Raw genomic sequence first — 14892 nt, 5'->3', positions numbered from 1 at the left:
TACTTTTGTCTTTAAATGGAACTTTTTATGGCAGGTAAAATATTGAGATAACTTATTAAGTGGCAGTTTACAATGCTATAAAATGAAATAATACCCCTCCTCCCAAAAAAACAAAACTTTTTATACTCTCCATTTACCCACTTAATTCATATTCATATTCATTTAAATTTCTGTATTATGTCAGTCTTGATGATGTATTCCTGATAATGTAATTTAAATACTCTAGTTACTAAGACTTAATAATTAATAATTAACAACTTATATGTAGAAAAACTACAGTTTTTATATCTGAAAGTGGGAGTTATGGAATACCCATTAGAAAGAACTTATTAACTTCGACTTTGCATTTATGTTATCATTCACTAAATAACTGAAGTAATAATAATGATAAAATGGTGAAATATCATCTTATTTGCCAAAATGTTAATATATGTAATGTTTCAAAAACCATGTATTCAAATGAAATTTCTCTCAATTCATTTAATTTTTTTATTGTTAGGTGGATAGTTAGAAATCAATTTAACATTTAATATGTGATTAGAGACCAAAACAGAAAAGTTGAAGAATAGTAATTTTTAGTATTTGTTATGCGTACTGACAGTTATGATTTATGTGAAATCTATTATCCAGCTTACCTCCACAATATCGTGGAATAATGCAGTTGTTTCCCAGCAATAGAACATCGGTAAGATGAAGTGATCTCCGAGCGAGACCAAGAAGTAAATGTTCTCCAGCATGCGCGCGCAGGAGAGCAACCTAATAGGAAAATTAAATTGTTAATATTGAATATTGAAAAAAAAGATTAGGCTTTTGATAGCAGTGCTTAAAAATAGTTTAAAAAAATCAATACCTGATCATCGAGTGCAAGCTCTGTAAAAGCAGGGATATATTTAGCCCATTCTACTAGGTAGAGTAGTTGTTGTTTCATAGAGTCACAAACATCAGCTATTGTTGCAACTTGCTTATTTGATAGGTCATATTCTTGGTTTCTCTTAAAAATAAAAAAAATTCAATCTACTTAAAAAAAAAATATGTGATATGGATGGAACTTAAATTATTTTAAACTTGGAACAAATACAAGTGTACCCTAAGCTCAAATCTTCATTCAATTTCTAATGTCTATTTTGCTTTAATAGTGCCTTGCTTAAAATGTCCACATTCATAGTATTTTATAGAACGGTCAATTATTAATGAAAAATTTATTTCACCCAAGGTTTGCTCACTCATGTCATTATTATTTCAAGATTTTAAGAAAATTTATCATCATAATAAATAAATTATGTTTACCTAAAATATCTTATATTGAAAATCATTTATGAGGATAAAGTTACCTCTAGGGATCCACCGGCCTGCCTGGATAGCATCTCTGCATTCAATAACGATGAGACTGAAAGTCCATTTGTAAGAGAGTGTTCTTCATAGCTAGGTCTTCTGCAGCTGATTCTATCCCTTTCGTTTTGTACAGCTGTGGATTTTTTTTGTCATAATTTAAATTATAGTAAATAAGACACCTTTTTTTGATTAATTAATTTATCAATTAATATCATAAAGTTTGTTTTGATAAATTTCTTTCTAAGACTTGGTGATATTAATTAATAAATATATTTGTTGTTAAATATAATTGACTTAGGCAATTAGTCTGCAATAGGATGGTAATGTTATTTTTTAACTTGGAAAAATCAATTGTAGGGTATGATAGACATATTATGTTATGTGATGAGTTAATTGTAAGTAAATAATATGAATATTTTAAGTATCTTCTGGATAATGGCCTGGGGGAAGAAACATTAGAGAAAAATAAACAAAGTTGAGAGATTAGGATCAAAAAATATTTGTGTTTTAAATTTAAATTACCTACTCTCAAACAAAAAATAATAATATATTAATAAACTTGTTGATAATTATATTATTATGTTTACTTACATAACTGAAAACAATAAATTTATATACAAAACATACCTTCTTTTTTCATTCCTGCTTTGAAACATTTCCTTAAGCGGCAATAGCGGCATTGATTGCGTTTATCTTTATCTACAATGCAGTTTCGATTAAATCTAAAAATAAACATTCTGTTAATAATTAAAATTGAAGGATAGTTTACTTGAACATAGTTAATGTTTATTCTTCACAATCACTAAATATGAAAAGTATGATAAGACTTTATTGGTATTAGATTACTGTTAACTCAAATGTAGGTATGGTTGGGTAAAAGATTTGTTTTGAATATAAAGATAATAAGCTGCTAAAGTTGTTAAATACTGAGAATACTCCTTTATATATAATAAGAAAATCTAATTTATTTTGAAAGAAAACATATTTACAATTTACTAACATATTAAGTATGTTGTATTTACATTTAACATAAAATATTGAGTGGAAAGTACTGTTTTGGCCTGGATCTAATAACGGATCCAGCTGGGAAGTGTTCTTCATCTCCTCCAGATGGTAAAAAAATTGTTTTCCTTGAAAACTTCTTTCTAATTACATACACCACAACAGACAAATTTATTATTATGTCCTCACTAGTAAAAGTAAAGTGAATTTCACAATTTATATTATTTTAACTGTATTTATTTAGATCATAATTTTTGATTAGGTTTATGGAATTGACCTGATATACAGGTGCACCTTCTCAGAAAAGGTCAAGATCTGCCTCTGCCACAGCCTATAGTATTGTCTTGAGAAGGGTCTAGTCTAGTAGAGAACGGTGGATTCATCACTACAACGCTGAAAAAGCTGAAGCATTTGTGGATTAATTTGAGAAATCATTCTCCGACACTGAATGCTAATCACAACATTGACGAGTATTTAAAATTGACCCTAGCAACAGTACAGCTTCCACTGAAATTCACTACCCCAAAAGAAATTCTAGAACTTATTAGGAGGCTTAAAGTAAAGAAAAGTCCTGGTCATGATTTGATACCAGTCATAGCTATTTTCTTTAACTTTTATCTTCACAACATCATCCAGTCCACACATACCTCCAAAGCTATGTTTCCTGATGATTAAGCATTTTTTTCCCAACACCCAAATAATGACTTGAAATACATTGCAGGCTTTGCTAAGTGGAAGATCAGTCTAAGATTGTTAATATAATATTTTACAGGTGAAATATTAGGAAGATATATCAAATTGGAACAGAGATATATTTAATTGTTTGAAACGTTTAAATGATAGTTTTTAGGAATTAGTGCTAGCTGGAGGAGAGTTCCAGCTGGATCTGAGAGAACTGGAGGAGGATATTAAGGGAGCCCTAGCTCTGTAAGGGCTGTTGTGTCACATATCATCAACATCATTTTTGTTTGACTTGATATGAAGTTTTTCACAAAATGTAAGCATTTGTTCTTGATGTAATGGCGAGTTTCAAAATAAACTACGGTTCAATATCTCAGAAAAGAAACAAGGAATATATCTTTTGGAATCAGTTTATATTTAGTTCCGAGTTGGTGATCTTAATTTCTGTTTTCTACACTGGAGTCCACTACTTTTTTTTTTTCTAATTTAGATTTAAATTATTCGGTAGGGGAAAACAGAAGAAAACCTAATTTATAGGTGGTATGAGACACTCTTAATTTATTAACTGACCTGCATGTGTACAAGTGATTTTTTCTCACAGATCTTCTAAAGAATCCTTTGCAACCGTCACAGGACGAGGCACCATAGTGTTTTCCAGTAGCCCTGTCGCCACAAATAGCACAAATCTGTGTCAACATTATTCCAGAAACGTTGCTTATCTGAAGGGGATCTGGTGTTCCAATTCCCATCTCCTCTTCACCTGAAAATAAACACTTCATATTTACCAAAGTAATGCTGAACAATGCTATTAACTTATGAAATAGCATTATTAAAATCTTTATATGTATGTAAGATCCACAAATTGTTATCAACTTAGAGGATAGTCATCTAATGTCTCATGGGTACATGCACCTACTAAGAGGGAGGATATTATTTATGTATTAGTAATGTTTCGGGCTTAAAACTTTTTTTCTTCTACATCTCAGTCATTTGATTGAAATTCTTTGATTTCTTAAATTCTACTCTATGGAAGTATTATTTGTAATTTGTTCTTGGGGCTTTTCATTTACAATGTATTAATTAATATGAAACATAAAATTTGTTTTTTAAGAAACATCCATTGCTTTTAAAATTAAATAAACTAATATGTTGTTTTATTCTTATTTTGGGCAAACTTTTTTTTTATATTATATTTTTCAAACTAATTTGTAAACAAATATTTTAAAAAATATTACTTTATTTCTAATTTTCAGAGAGATCTGTAGATCGTCAATTTTGTTTTCCTTTATCCATGATTATCATTCCCAAAATAAAGTATTTTAACATGAAAACTACAATTATGTCCATTTCTGGCATGGTGCTGAGCTAATGGAGTTTTTTAAATTATATTTATGATTATTTTTATTCTTACATTCATCGGAATGTTGATAAATTCTGTCTTTTATATATTGTCCACTCTCCCCATTATATACTCCGGGAGAGTTCAGTCTGTTGAATGTGTAAAGCACTCCCACATTTTATCAATTTGGTCTGTTATGTTATTATACAAGTTACTATTTTTTTTTGTTGCTGGATTATATCCAAACTTATACTCTGGATATCATAGTTTTTAAAGGTTCTAATTAACCTTTATTAAAATTTTTGATATACCTGCACTTTTTATATTTTGTAACATTTATGTCTGGTACGCTACTATTTTCATTTCCAATTTTTTTATTACCATTTTATTATTTGGACTCACAATATCTTAAAATGATTATTTCCGTCAAAAAATCAGGATTGAAATTTTTCACAACTACCCCGCCATATATTATACATATATAAGACCAAATTTATCAACATCCTAATAACTGTTAGAATAAAAGTAATTGTGAGATGGCAACACTGCGTGGGCAACACTGACAAGCGAGAGCGAGGGAAGGTTTTTTTTTGTTGGTGGAGAACAGTGATAATAAAAGTGAGAGTGCGTATATTTATCCTAGTTCGCTGAAAGTTATATTAGTTGTAATTTGACTTCTGAGTTGTGAGGGACTCTTTCTGTTTATTGTTGGTATTATTGAGATTATTCTGTAACCATTAATGTAAGTGTTTAAGATAATATAATATTGAGGTTTTGTTTATTCTTCATCTCTCTTATTTCTCTTTTTTTTTAAAAAAAGACTATAGCCCCTACAGTAATGATAAATATAATTAAAAAAACTGCATTAGTTCAGCGCCATGCTGAAAATGGATACAATTGTGATTTTCAGCATGTTGAGTGGAAGAAAACTTTTTAGTAGAAACCAAAATAATGAAATAAATTGCAAAATGGATACTATACATATATAATGGATAATATACTATGGATACTGGAAAATAGTTCAATAAAACACCCAGCTGAGTACACCAAAATAGCAATAATATTCTCATTATGAACTGTGTTTGGGAATGAAGAATCATGGATAAAGGATAACAAAATTGACAAATCTACAGATCTCTCTGTTAATTATAAACGAGGTAAATATTTTTAAAAAATTTTTTCCAAATTAGTTTGAAAAATATAATATAAAAAATAAATTTAGCCCAAAATAGGAAAACAACATATATGTTTATATAGTTTTAATAGTAGTCTTAAAAAATTTTATGTTTCATAATAATTAATATATTGTAAATGAAAAGCCCCAAAGATAAATCACAACAAATAATTCCATAAAGTAGTATTTATGAAACCAAAGAATTTTAATAGTATAACTGAGGTGTGGAAGTGGAAATAGTTTGAAAATGGCCAAAGGTAAGAAGGCAGAAACATTACTAAAATATACATATCTATATTTTAGAGGACTCTTGTCATTGAATAACTTGAATATTTAATTTGACCTTTAAACTAAAAAATCGGCTGAGTTGTTCGCACTATAAAGTTTTTTTATTGAATAATGTATTAACGTACTTGAACGCACGACTGCCTTGATGGATGTGCCCTGTGGTAACTTTTCCTAATCTGTACAAACGAAATTTTTAAAAGGTGTTAGACATAACCATTGAATTTATAGAGCTATTTTATGATCTATTAAGTATTATTAAATACATTTTATTAAGGGGCAACTCTCGTCTCGCCAGTCATTCCACACTTCCTCAGGTCAATATTGGTGTTCTTTATAAGATAATCCCAGTCTCTGTTTACGGTGTTCTTCAGTAACGAGTAGGCTTTCACAGCCTCTGTTTTCTTACGATTGATTCTGAGATTAGTATCTCCCGAATATCAGAAATCAAGTTTCTGGTTTCAGAAGCTGTTGAATTGAGTTTTCTGAGTATTTCCATTTCAATAAAACGTCGTGAATGAGATTGGTGAATTATGGATGACCCGAATTTTGCTAGTCTACAATGACTCCCGGTCTTTCTGTACCTATTTTTGCCAAAAATTATAAAATAAGGGAATTATCGATATAACACAAAGATTCTACTTCTTCATGTAGAGTAAATGTTCTTACTGAATAATAGCGGCTTTAACGACCCATTATCGCTCGAATAAAATATAGGATAATGAGGAAACAGAGAAAAAAAAAGTATAAACAGGCTGAAATTGGAATTGAACTCAATCATGGAAAACATTTTAATCTTAGTTTATTGACAAATAGAAATGATATGACTAATCCTTAATATATTTCATACAACTAATCCTATTACTATTACTATGTTTCTTGATAAGTGCGTTTCTACGGCTAGTGGGGATTCTAGATTTAGATTCTAGAACAGCATTTATAATGTATTTATATGTTTCTATTTCTATTTCTATTATATATCTTTATCTGTTGCTTATGGGAGTCGACCTACTGTTCTTACAAATCGATTATAAACCAAAAGCTAGATACTACAGCCCCCCCTATATTGGTATATTAGATATAATTAATCATTGAATATCCTTCCAAAGGTGTCGTGTTTACCAATTTACTCAGCTATGCTAATCAGGTGGCATGCACGCTATTTAGACTATAAAATCAAGTCGGGATAACATTAGATTAAAGTTATATACAAATGAGGTAGATTTTATAAAAGAGAGCTTATGGAAAGACATTGATTATAAACTATTATTGATCGATAAATAGGATCCAATTGACAATACTGGGCTTTAGTTAGTTAATTACCAGACTACTATTATCTAATTTGTTTGCCATTCATAATTACAATGCATGACTACTAGGACTTATCTAGCTTTATTAATGCAAGCTAGGTTAAATCCTTAAAGCGGTGGTCCTCTTTCTCTTTGATCTCTACTCTGTGGTTGTCCTCGTGGTGACCTCTACGGCAGCCGCCTCTGCTAGATCTCGCCCTCGGTTCGGCTTCTATGGAATTGTAGTTCCTCGAAGTGTCTTGCCCGTATGATATATTCTCCTTGATGGAATTGTTTCCTCCTCTCTACTTTCTTTCTAGGCAGTCCTGAAAGCTTGACCAGATGTCATCGCAAAATACATATTTGTGAGTCGGTAACTGCCAATGCTAATATTCAAAATATCTATTTAATTAAACATATTTTTTTCTAAGTCCTGTATTGTCAATACATATGACATAATATACATACATATGCTATAATTATAATAGCACTATGAACAAAATAAAGCGTGAGTTAGGCCCCACAGCTCAAAAAATCTGCAATGATTTTTTTTTTTAACGGGGGGTATACATCAAGTATAACAAATTATTCTGAGGAAATTCTTCATGTTGATCTCGGTCCTTCATATCAAACAGCTTTTATATGTATAATTTGGATACTTGTTAAGTATGAAATGGTTCTGCATTTACCATTTAAAGGAAGTAAAGCTTTTAATCGCACGGCTAGGATTTTTAATTGTGTACCTTATTATGTAATTCATCCTTGTTGGGGGCTTGTCTCACTAAGGCTAGAGAATCAATCGTGTGATTAAAGAGGAGGCAGGTCCAATTATGACAACAGGTATTAAATGCTATAATAAACCTTATCGTAAGATAAACGGAATATTGCGCTTTGCATAACATAGTAATAATCTTTATATAAAAAATTTCAGACAGGTAATCGTTGTCTGCTCTAGATTAATTCAACAGGGCAATTAAGTGTCATTGAAATTTCCTTAAGCGACCCACACACAAACGTACAAGTCGTCTCTCCTCCTCAAAGAAAGGCCTCCCGTGCTATCACACGTTTGTATTTCGATTGCAGTTCTGTCACTGATCCTTATCAAGTTCAAACTATCATGCAATAAAATACTAATAGTAATAATTATATACTCTATAGTAATAATTATATTCTTTTAAAATTTTTTGAGGTTTATTACTTCCATCATTTGCAATAAATTATTATTTATTTATTCATTAACAATTGTACAACGTTTCGGGACCACTGTCCCATATTCATGCACTATAAAAACCTCATGATTTCATATGGAGAAGAGAAGTGAAGATGCACAAATGGTGGACATGATTTCCCATATGAAATCATGAGGTTTTTATAGTGCATGAATATGGGACAGTGGTCCCGAAACGTTGTACAATTGTTAATGAATAAATAAATAATAATTTATTGCAAATGATGGAAGTAATGAACCTCAAAAAATTTTAAAAGAATTGACTCACCAGACTTCCTAGAGGGATAATCCAGATTAGTAATAATTATAATATATTCCGAGATACTCATTAAAACAATAAAATGTGAGCTTCAGAGCTTTATAGTCAAAGGAATAAAAAGACGAATCGAAATGGTCCTATTATAACACTTAATGGGAGAGGCTGTTGTCATGGCAACAACTAACTTAGTATTTTTAATTTTCAGTACTTTTAGGGTATTCCTTTTTTAAAAAAAAATAAAAATAATATAAATAAACCGTATTTTTCATCCTTCTTAGAGCTATTAATTGATTTGAATTAGATTTACACTTGCTTGGACCAATGAACCCCAAATATTGAGATAACGTTTCATTCTTTATCAGAAATATAACATTTTTATATTTATGCTACTATATTTTATTTATGTTTGGCAAGTATATATTTGACATTAATTTTAAACGTTAATACCTATTACTTATACAAATAGAAACAAAATATTTTAGAGAGTAATTTTTAAAAAAAATTAAATATATTTTAGAGAGGTCACTTTTTTCCAAATTCTTCATTTAAGTCATCATAATATTTGAATGAGGATAAGACATAGCTGATATTAAATGCCACTTAAATGTACATTGATATAATTAATTAAAATATTTAGAGCTGTTTTTCTGAAAATTTTAAAAAAGTGTAAAATCGATTATATGAAGTGGCACTTCTGGTCAATCGATTTTATAGGGGAGCATTCGGGGACGCTCAAAACGGATATATCCGTTCAAAATTTTGATTAGAATTTTCTCACGATTGTAATACTTCCCCTTGTTACACATTCCATATTTAGGTAATTAAAAATAAAAATCGAAAATGACAATAAAAAAATTAAAAATAAATTAAGTAAAATATGCTAACTGGTATAATGAAAAGAAAAATTATTATTAGAATAAAAATCAGCTTAGTTCATTATTTTTACATGATTGCCATTAATAAATAATGATAAATCTTGTCACATTAACATTTTAAGCATGCTGTAAAAAATAATAATTAATTTAAACAAATTATAGTTCTTTCATTGGGACATATTCTTTTACATTTTGATTATTACAACACAAACAATAATATTCAAGATACTAGAGGTGCATTTTAACATTGATTATAAAACTATGAATTAATTTAACAAATAAGCTTATTTATAATTATTTCAGTTTAAAAAGAATGTCAATAATATAAATAGTTCACATAAGTAATATATTATAGTTTTACTAAATTGCAAAATATGTTATACTTCATGACTTAGATTGAATAAAATGATCCTTTACTTATACATATACATTAATGCATGTATACAAAAGACGACTGGAATATTTTTGGAAACTAGAATTTAATTGAATCCAATGATCTGTCTCACTATTTACCTAATAAATCCATTCATAGACGATGAGAGTTAGATAATTATTCTTTAAAAACAATTTTTTGTTCAAGATTATTGATTAGTCACGTTGTTTACGCAAATATGGTAATTTTTAATTTTTTTGTTTTTAAGTATTATTAATATTAAAAACTACGAGAGTAAATGACATATCAGCCATAAATGCATCTCATGCAACAAAAGATAAATAGAGGTTAAAGTTCATCGCTTCCAACATATCTCGGATTAAAAAAAAAGAGAAAATTTTTATTTCATTGCATATTATCTATATATATATCTATACAATGTATAATGAAGTAAAATTTTTCCTCTGAACACTTGTTAGAAAATTAACGAATAGATGGATCCAGCGAAAGTCGAATTAAAATTAATAAAATTTGTAGAGGTTAGAAAGAATATGTATGTGTGCCTAAAATACCCTGAAATTTATAGTCACTATTATTAATTAATAATGGAGGTCAATCAATATAGGAGCGGGATAGCTCAGTGGTAAGGCATTGTGCTACTAACTCCAAGGACCCCGGGTTCGAATCCAGCTGTGGCAGATAACTATTTTCTGTTTCAATGTAGCCATGAGTCATCTCTGTGGGTTCTAGAGCTTTCCGGGGTCCAACCAGTCTATTCGTCAACGTCTACGGCTAGCGTATTGCCCTGAAGGTTGATGAAAGAATGGAAGGAAAAAATCGAACCAAAACAAAGATACTTATATCAAAGTTAAAAAATAAATTTTTGTAAATACGTTAAAATAATTCAAAACGTATCATTTTCAATAGCTCCTCTTTTGTTAAGAGTTTTTTTTTTTAATTACTGAAGAACCGTGCTTAATAAATACTGGAAAAAGTTCAGGAAAACAACATAAGGTTTCAATATGAGCCTGATCTACATCGAATATCCTGTGTTGGCAAATAATACCAAATATATCACAAGATCAACAGTTATAGTTTGTTATATTATCAATAATTACAGTTATATTATCAATAGTTGTTAACTTTTGACCGCATCCCTGACCACCTTCTTCGTTATTTTCTAATTTTATTTCGCAAGTTTTCAGTTTCTTCTGCTCAAAATTGCACGTTTTACTTTTTTTGGGTAGAATTTTGATTTTTGTTAAATCTTAAAATTTAATGCTTGAACTAGATTTTTCATATAGAAATATAGGTGTATGTATGCTAATACTCATTTATTATTTTTTTCTTATTTAATTTATAGTTTAAAATTGATAAATTTGAGGTAAAGAAATGCATCGATTGACATATGAAGAGGTGAATTCTAACCAAAAAAAAAAAAAGAAAAAGTGAAAAATGTTCTTGAAATAGAATCAGCCAGTGGTTTCGTGTAACTATGAAAGTCCCTCAAGCCCTTCATTCTTCCCTCTGACTTTTGTGACCAGAGGGAATTTCAATTATTTATATTATTCTATTATATTACCCATATAAAATGAAATAGCCTTTTATTCATGCAATGAATTAAAATAATATAAAATGCAATATAAACATTTAAGGAACATAGAGAGGAAAAGAAAATTATATATATAATAGTTGACAAAACATTAACTTCTATCAATTTTCTCTCCATCTTTCTGTATCCCTTTCCTGCATAGGCCTTCCCTTTCAGGAAGTGAAAGGAGTGAGCACTTCCCGGGGTGACCAGTCCTATTGGGAGGTGAATCCTTTCCATTTCTCCTTCCAAACATCCCTTTCTCTAGCAGCTCTCCACCACCGGGGTTGCCATCCTCTTGAACATATCGCTCCATCTTTTCTTTGGACGTCCTCTTCTCTTTGAAGGTTGTATGGGGGAGCCCATTCGGTGGCAATTTTTGACTATCTGTCATCTTCGCAGCGAAGGAGATGCCCTGCCCATCTCTATTTGCTCACTCTTTTCATCTTCAGTGTGTCACTAAGTCATGTTTATTACCCATATATATTATTTTAAATAAAAATCAATTGGTCTGATCAGTCTGAATCTAATATAAAAAAATGAATTTTTGTTTGATTGGATTATATGCACTGGCGCACCAAGTTCATCCGATTGTGATGGGAATTTTTGCTAAATAGTCAGGATTTCCCCGGGAAAATATTGGCTAGCCCGATTTTGTTGGTAAAAAAAGAATTATTAAAAAATTAAGTACTTTTTGCGCCTAGCTCATAAAGTATACATTTTTTTCATGGTGATTATATACCAATCGATTTGTCACTTTCTGAAGAGTAAGAAAAAAATATCACTGATTCTACTAAATGATATTTTATTCACTAAAAAATTTAAAAAACGTGATGAGGATTTCAGTAAAGTAGGTAAACAATTTTTTTTTTGGGGGGGGGGGGAAGCAAATCATATTCATTTCCAGCATTGTCTGAAACCCTCAAATACACCATTCAAAGAAATTAAAAATTATAAATTTTTCATCTTGGTTATTTGGAGGAATTATTTTTATTCCGGGGGCCATTGTTCATATAATCGTTCATAACTTCTCTGCGAAACTGAATGACCCCTCCTTCAACCTAAATTAACCAAATTTAGTGCCGTTACAAGGGCGAAATATTAGTTTCAAATAAAGAAAAACTTTTCAAACTTATTTTATATTTCCGTTTTATTTTATATTTCCTGTTCTAATTTGTTTAATTAGATCCGGTTTGCGCCCTTTGTTGCAGTTTATAGATCCCTAAACCACTACAAAGTTTGATGCAGATTTGTTGAGTCGTGTTGAAGTTAATTCAATTTTTTGATTTTTCAAAAGTAATCTTAGGCTGATATAAGGCCAAAATATGGGCCAAAAAATCTTATTTTTCATTTTTTTTCTAAACTTCGTATTTAAGGGTATCTCGAGGTGCTAAAAAATAATATAAACTTTGTTTCTGTCCTAAAAAATCTTTTACCACACTGTGATATGTCAAGTCATTATACATACATTATAGCAGTAGTAAAGCAATGCCGGGTCTGCTAGTATGCTTATAAAATTTTTATTAAAATTTTAAAAGTTTTTCTACTTTGAATACTAGTTAGTTTTTTGTTTAATGGTATATTTTTACGTAAATACACAATTGAAGAGCTTAGAGGAAGAACGAAAGAATTTTATTTAACATATTACTTTTAAAATACTTCTTTTTACACATTCCTTTGTATTTTTTATTAAAACTTAAAATTGAGGTTGTTTTAAGAAAATGAAAAATTGAATTGCAGCCTTCATAATATGTACATAAAATAATTTAATAGAATTAGATTTTTCATTGCTCTTCAATTCAGGAAAAAAATTTTAAACAAAGTAGTTTGCTCAATTTTTGAAGTATGTATGTATAAATGTATTGGGCGAGTTTAATTTGATTCAAAATAGGTTAGCTAGGTTTCAATGCATAATTATTACAAATAAATTAAGCAATAACGTGATGATTAATGCAGGATTTGGGTTTCATAAACGTTTTGAATTTTTTATTGCACATTTTTCGGTTTTTTACTCCATGAAAATCCGGTCTAAATGGAAATTAAAAAAAGTAAGACGGAATGAGAGAGACCATTTAAAATCTGAAAGTTCTCAACAATTTTGACAGGATTTCACATTTACCGTAAGAAATGTACCTTTTTTCCTAAATATTTTTAGTAAACTAAACTATCCACTTATAGTTTAAAAGCAATTTTGAGTTTGATAACCATTTTTGAATATTTTTTTTTTTTAATATTTTCCCAATTTGAAGGAGGTTTTCAAATTTCTCAACATTTCAGGTTTTCAAATTATTGTATACCCCATTCTCCTCTGAGTGAGTTTCAACAAGACGTTCCTGCCCACCCTCCCCTAAGATGAGATTAAATCAAATAATCAGTGAAGCTCACTTCCCAATAGGGATATGATAGTCAGGAAATAACTATTTCACACTATCAATACAATCTTAACGACACCTGTCTGGAGATTTACTTGTTATCGCTTGTTCTGAACTTATGATGTTATTTGTCCACAAAGAAAATTGACTGTAGGCCGGTTTGATATTGAAACTTAGCGTTATTTTTCTGGACTTTTCTCAGTATTCAAAATATTTTTTTTTTAAATACTACAAACAGTTTAAAAAAAAATTATAATACTAAGTTACCTATAACTTATAAAGGTGAAATAAACATGGAAGAATTTTCTGAATCTTTATTATTCAACTAGGCTCGGTCTGGCACATTTGGAGGGGCTCGGTAAGTCTGAATATCTCATTTTCCGCCATTTTGGCTCATGAGAATTTTACAGTAAAGATATGATATTTATGATAAATTAAGCTTTTCTGTTGAAGTTTATTTAGTTTACAATACATTTTTATATTATTTTTATTATTACTAAACATGACGCACAGTAATAAATAATTTTAAAAAGATGATGTTACCTACTTCCACAACTCTTTAGGATTCGAGGAATACTTTGTTTTGAAAAAATTAGTCATAGATTACCAACATATTCCAGAACTTCTAGTATCTGTTTCCTTTTCCTAGAATATTGTTAACCAACGTTTCATTCCACTTTGCAAGGCTGTCAGATTGAACTCAAGTTGGCATCTCTGGGGGTATTCATGATATTGTGTTAAATTAAATTTACTTTGTGAGCAGCCCTATTTAAAGTCATGTTAAATGATAAATGCATAAGAAAGAGTTTAGTAACCTTTTCTTCCAAAACTTCATGTTATTGTTTACTTCTAACTTTTAATTACAGTAATTTATTACAACATGGCTAAAATAAGTGTAAAAGTTTGGCTCCTGATTATATTTTTTAAAAAGTCCAAAACACCAGACAAATGAAAAAAAAAATACAAACTACTGGTACTGGTATTTGGTGGCGGGAACAAGTCCGTCAAGTGGGCCTAGTGATCCTTTTTGCCAACCCCTGGCGGCTATCTAGGTTGCCGTCGCATATTAACCAAGGTGGGAGTGTGAAATGA

At 29.8% G+C, this 14892-nt stretch overlaps 1 protein-coding gene across 5 annotated transcripts in view; it reads right to left on the bottom strand.

Annotated features, from left to right (window-relative positions):
• Positions 1–14892, bottom strand: part of LOC106684564 (hepatocyte nuclear factor 4-gamma) — a 44061-nt gene that overhangs the window by 2742 nt on the left and 26427 nt on the right. For all 5 annotated transcript variants that reach the window (XM_014426714.2, XM_014426715.2, XM_014426716.2 and 2 more), the window contains exons 2-6: positions 3586–3775; positions 1960–2054; positions 1332–1465; positions 851–991; positions 636–756 (exon numbers count right to left, since the gene is read on the bottom strand). In XM_014426714.2, coding sequence (XP_014282200.2) covers positions 636–756; positions 851–991; positions 1332–1465; positions 1960–2054; positions 3586–3775 — 681 coding nt within the window. The remainder of the gene's footprint in view (positions 1–635; positions 757–850; positions 992–1331; positions 1466–1959; positions 2055–3585; positions 3776–14892) is intronic.

The sequence above is a fragment of the Halyomorpha halys genome, unplaced genomic scaffold (assembly GCF_000696795.3).
Source record: "Halyomorpha halys isolate HHAL.00 unplaced genomic scaffold, Hhal_1.1 Scaffold592.1, whole genome shotgun sequence".
NCBI classification, from domain to species: domain Eukaryota; kingdom Metazoa; phylum Arthropoda; class Insecta; order Hemiptera; family Pentatomidae; genus Halyomorpha; species Halyomorpha halys.
Note: the sequence above shows the minus strand (reverse complement) of the source record. Positions and strands in the feature narration are given on the sequence as shown.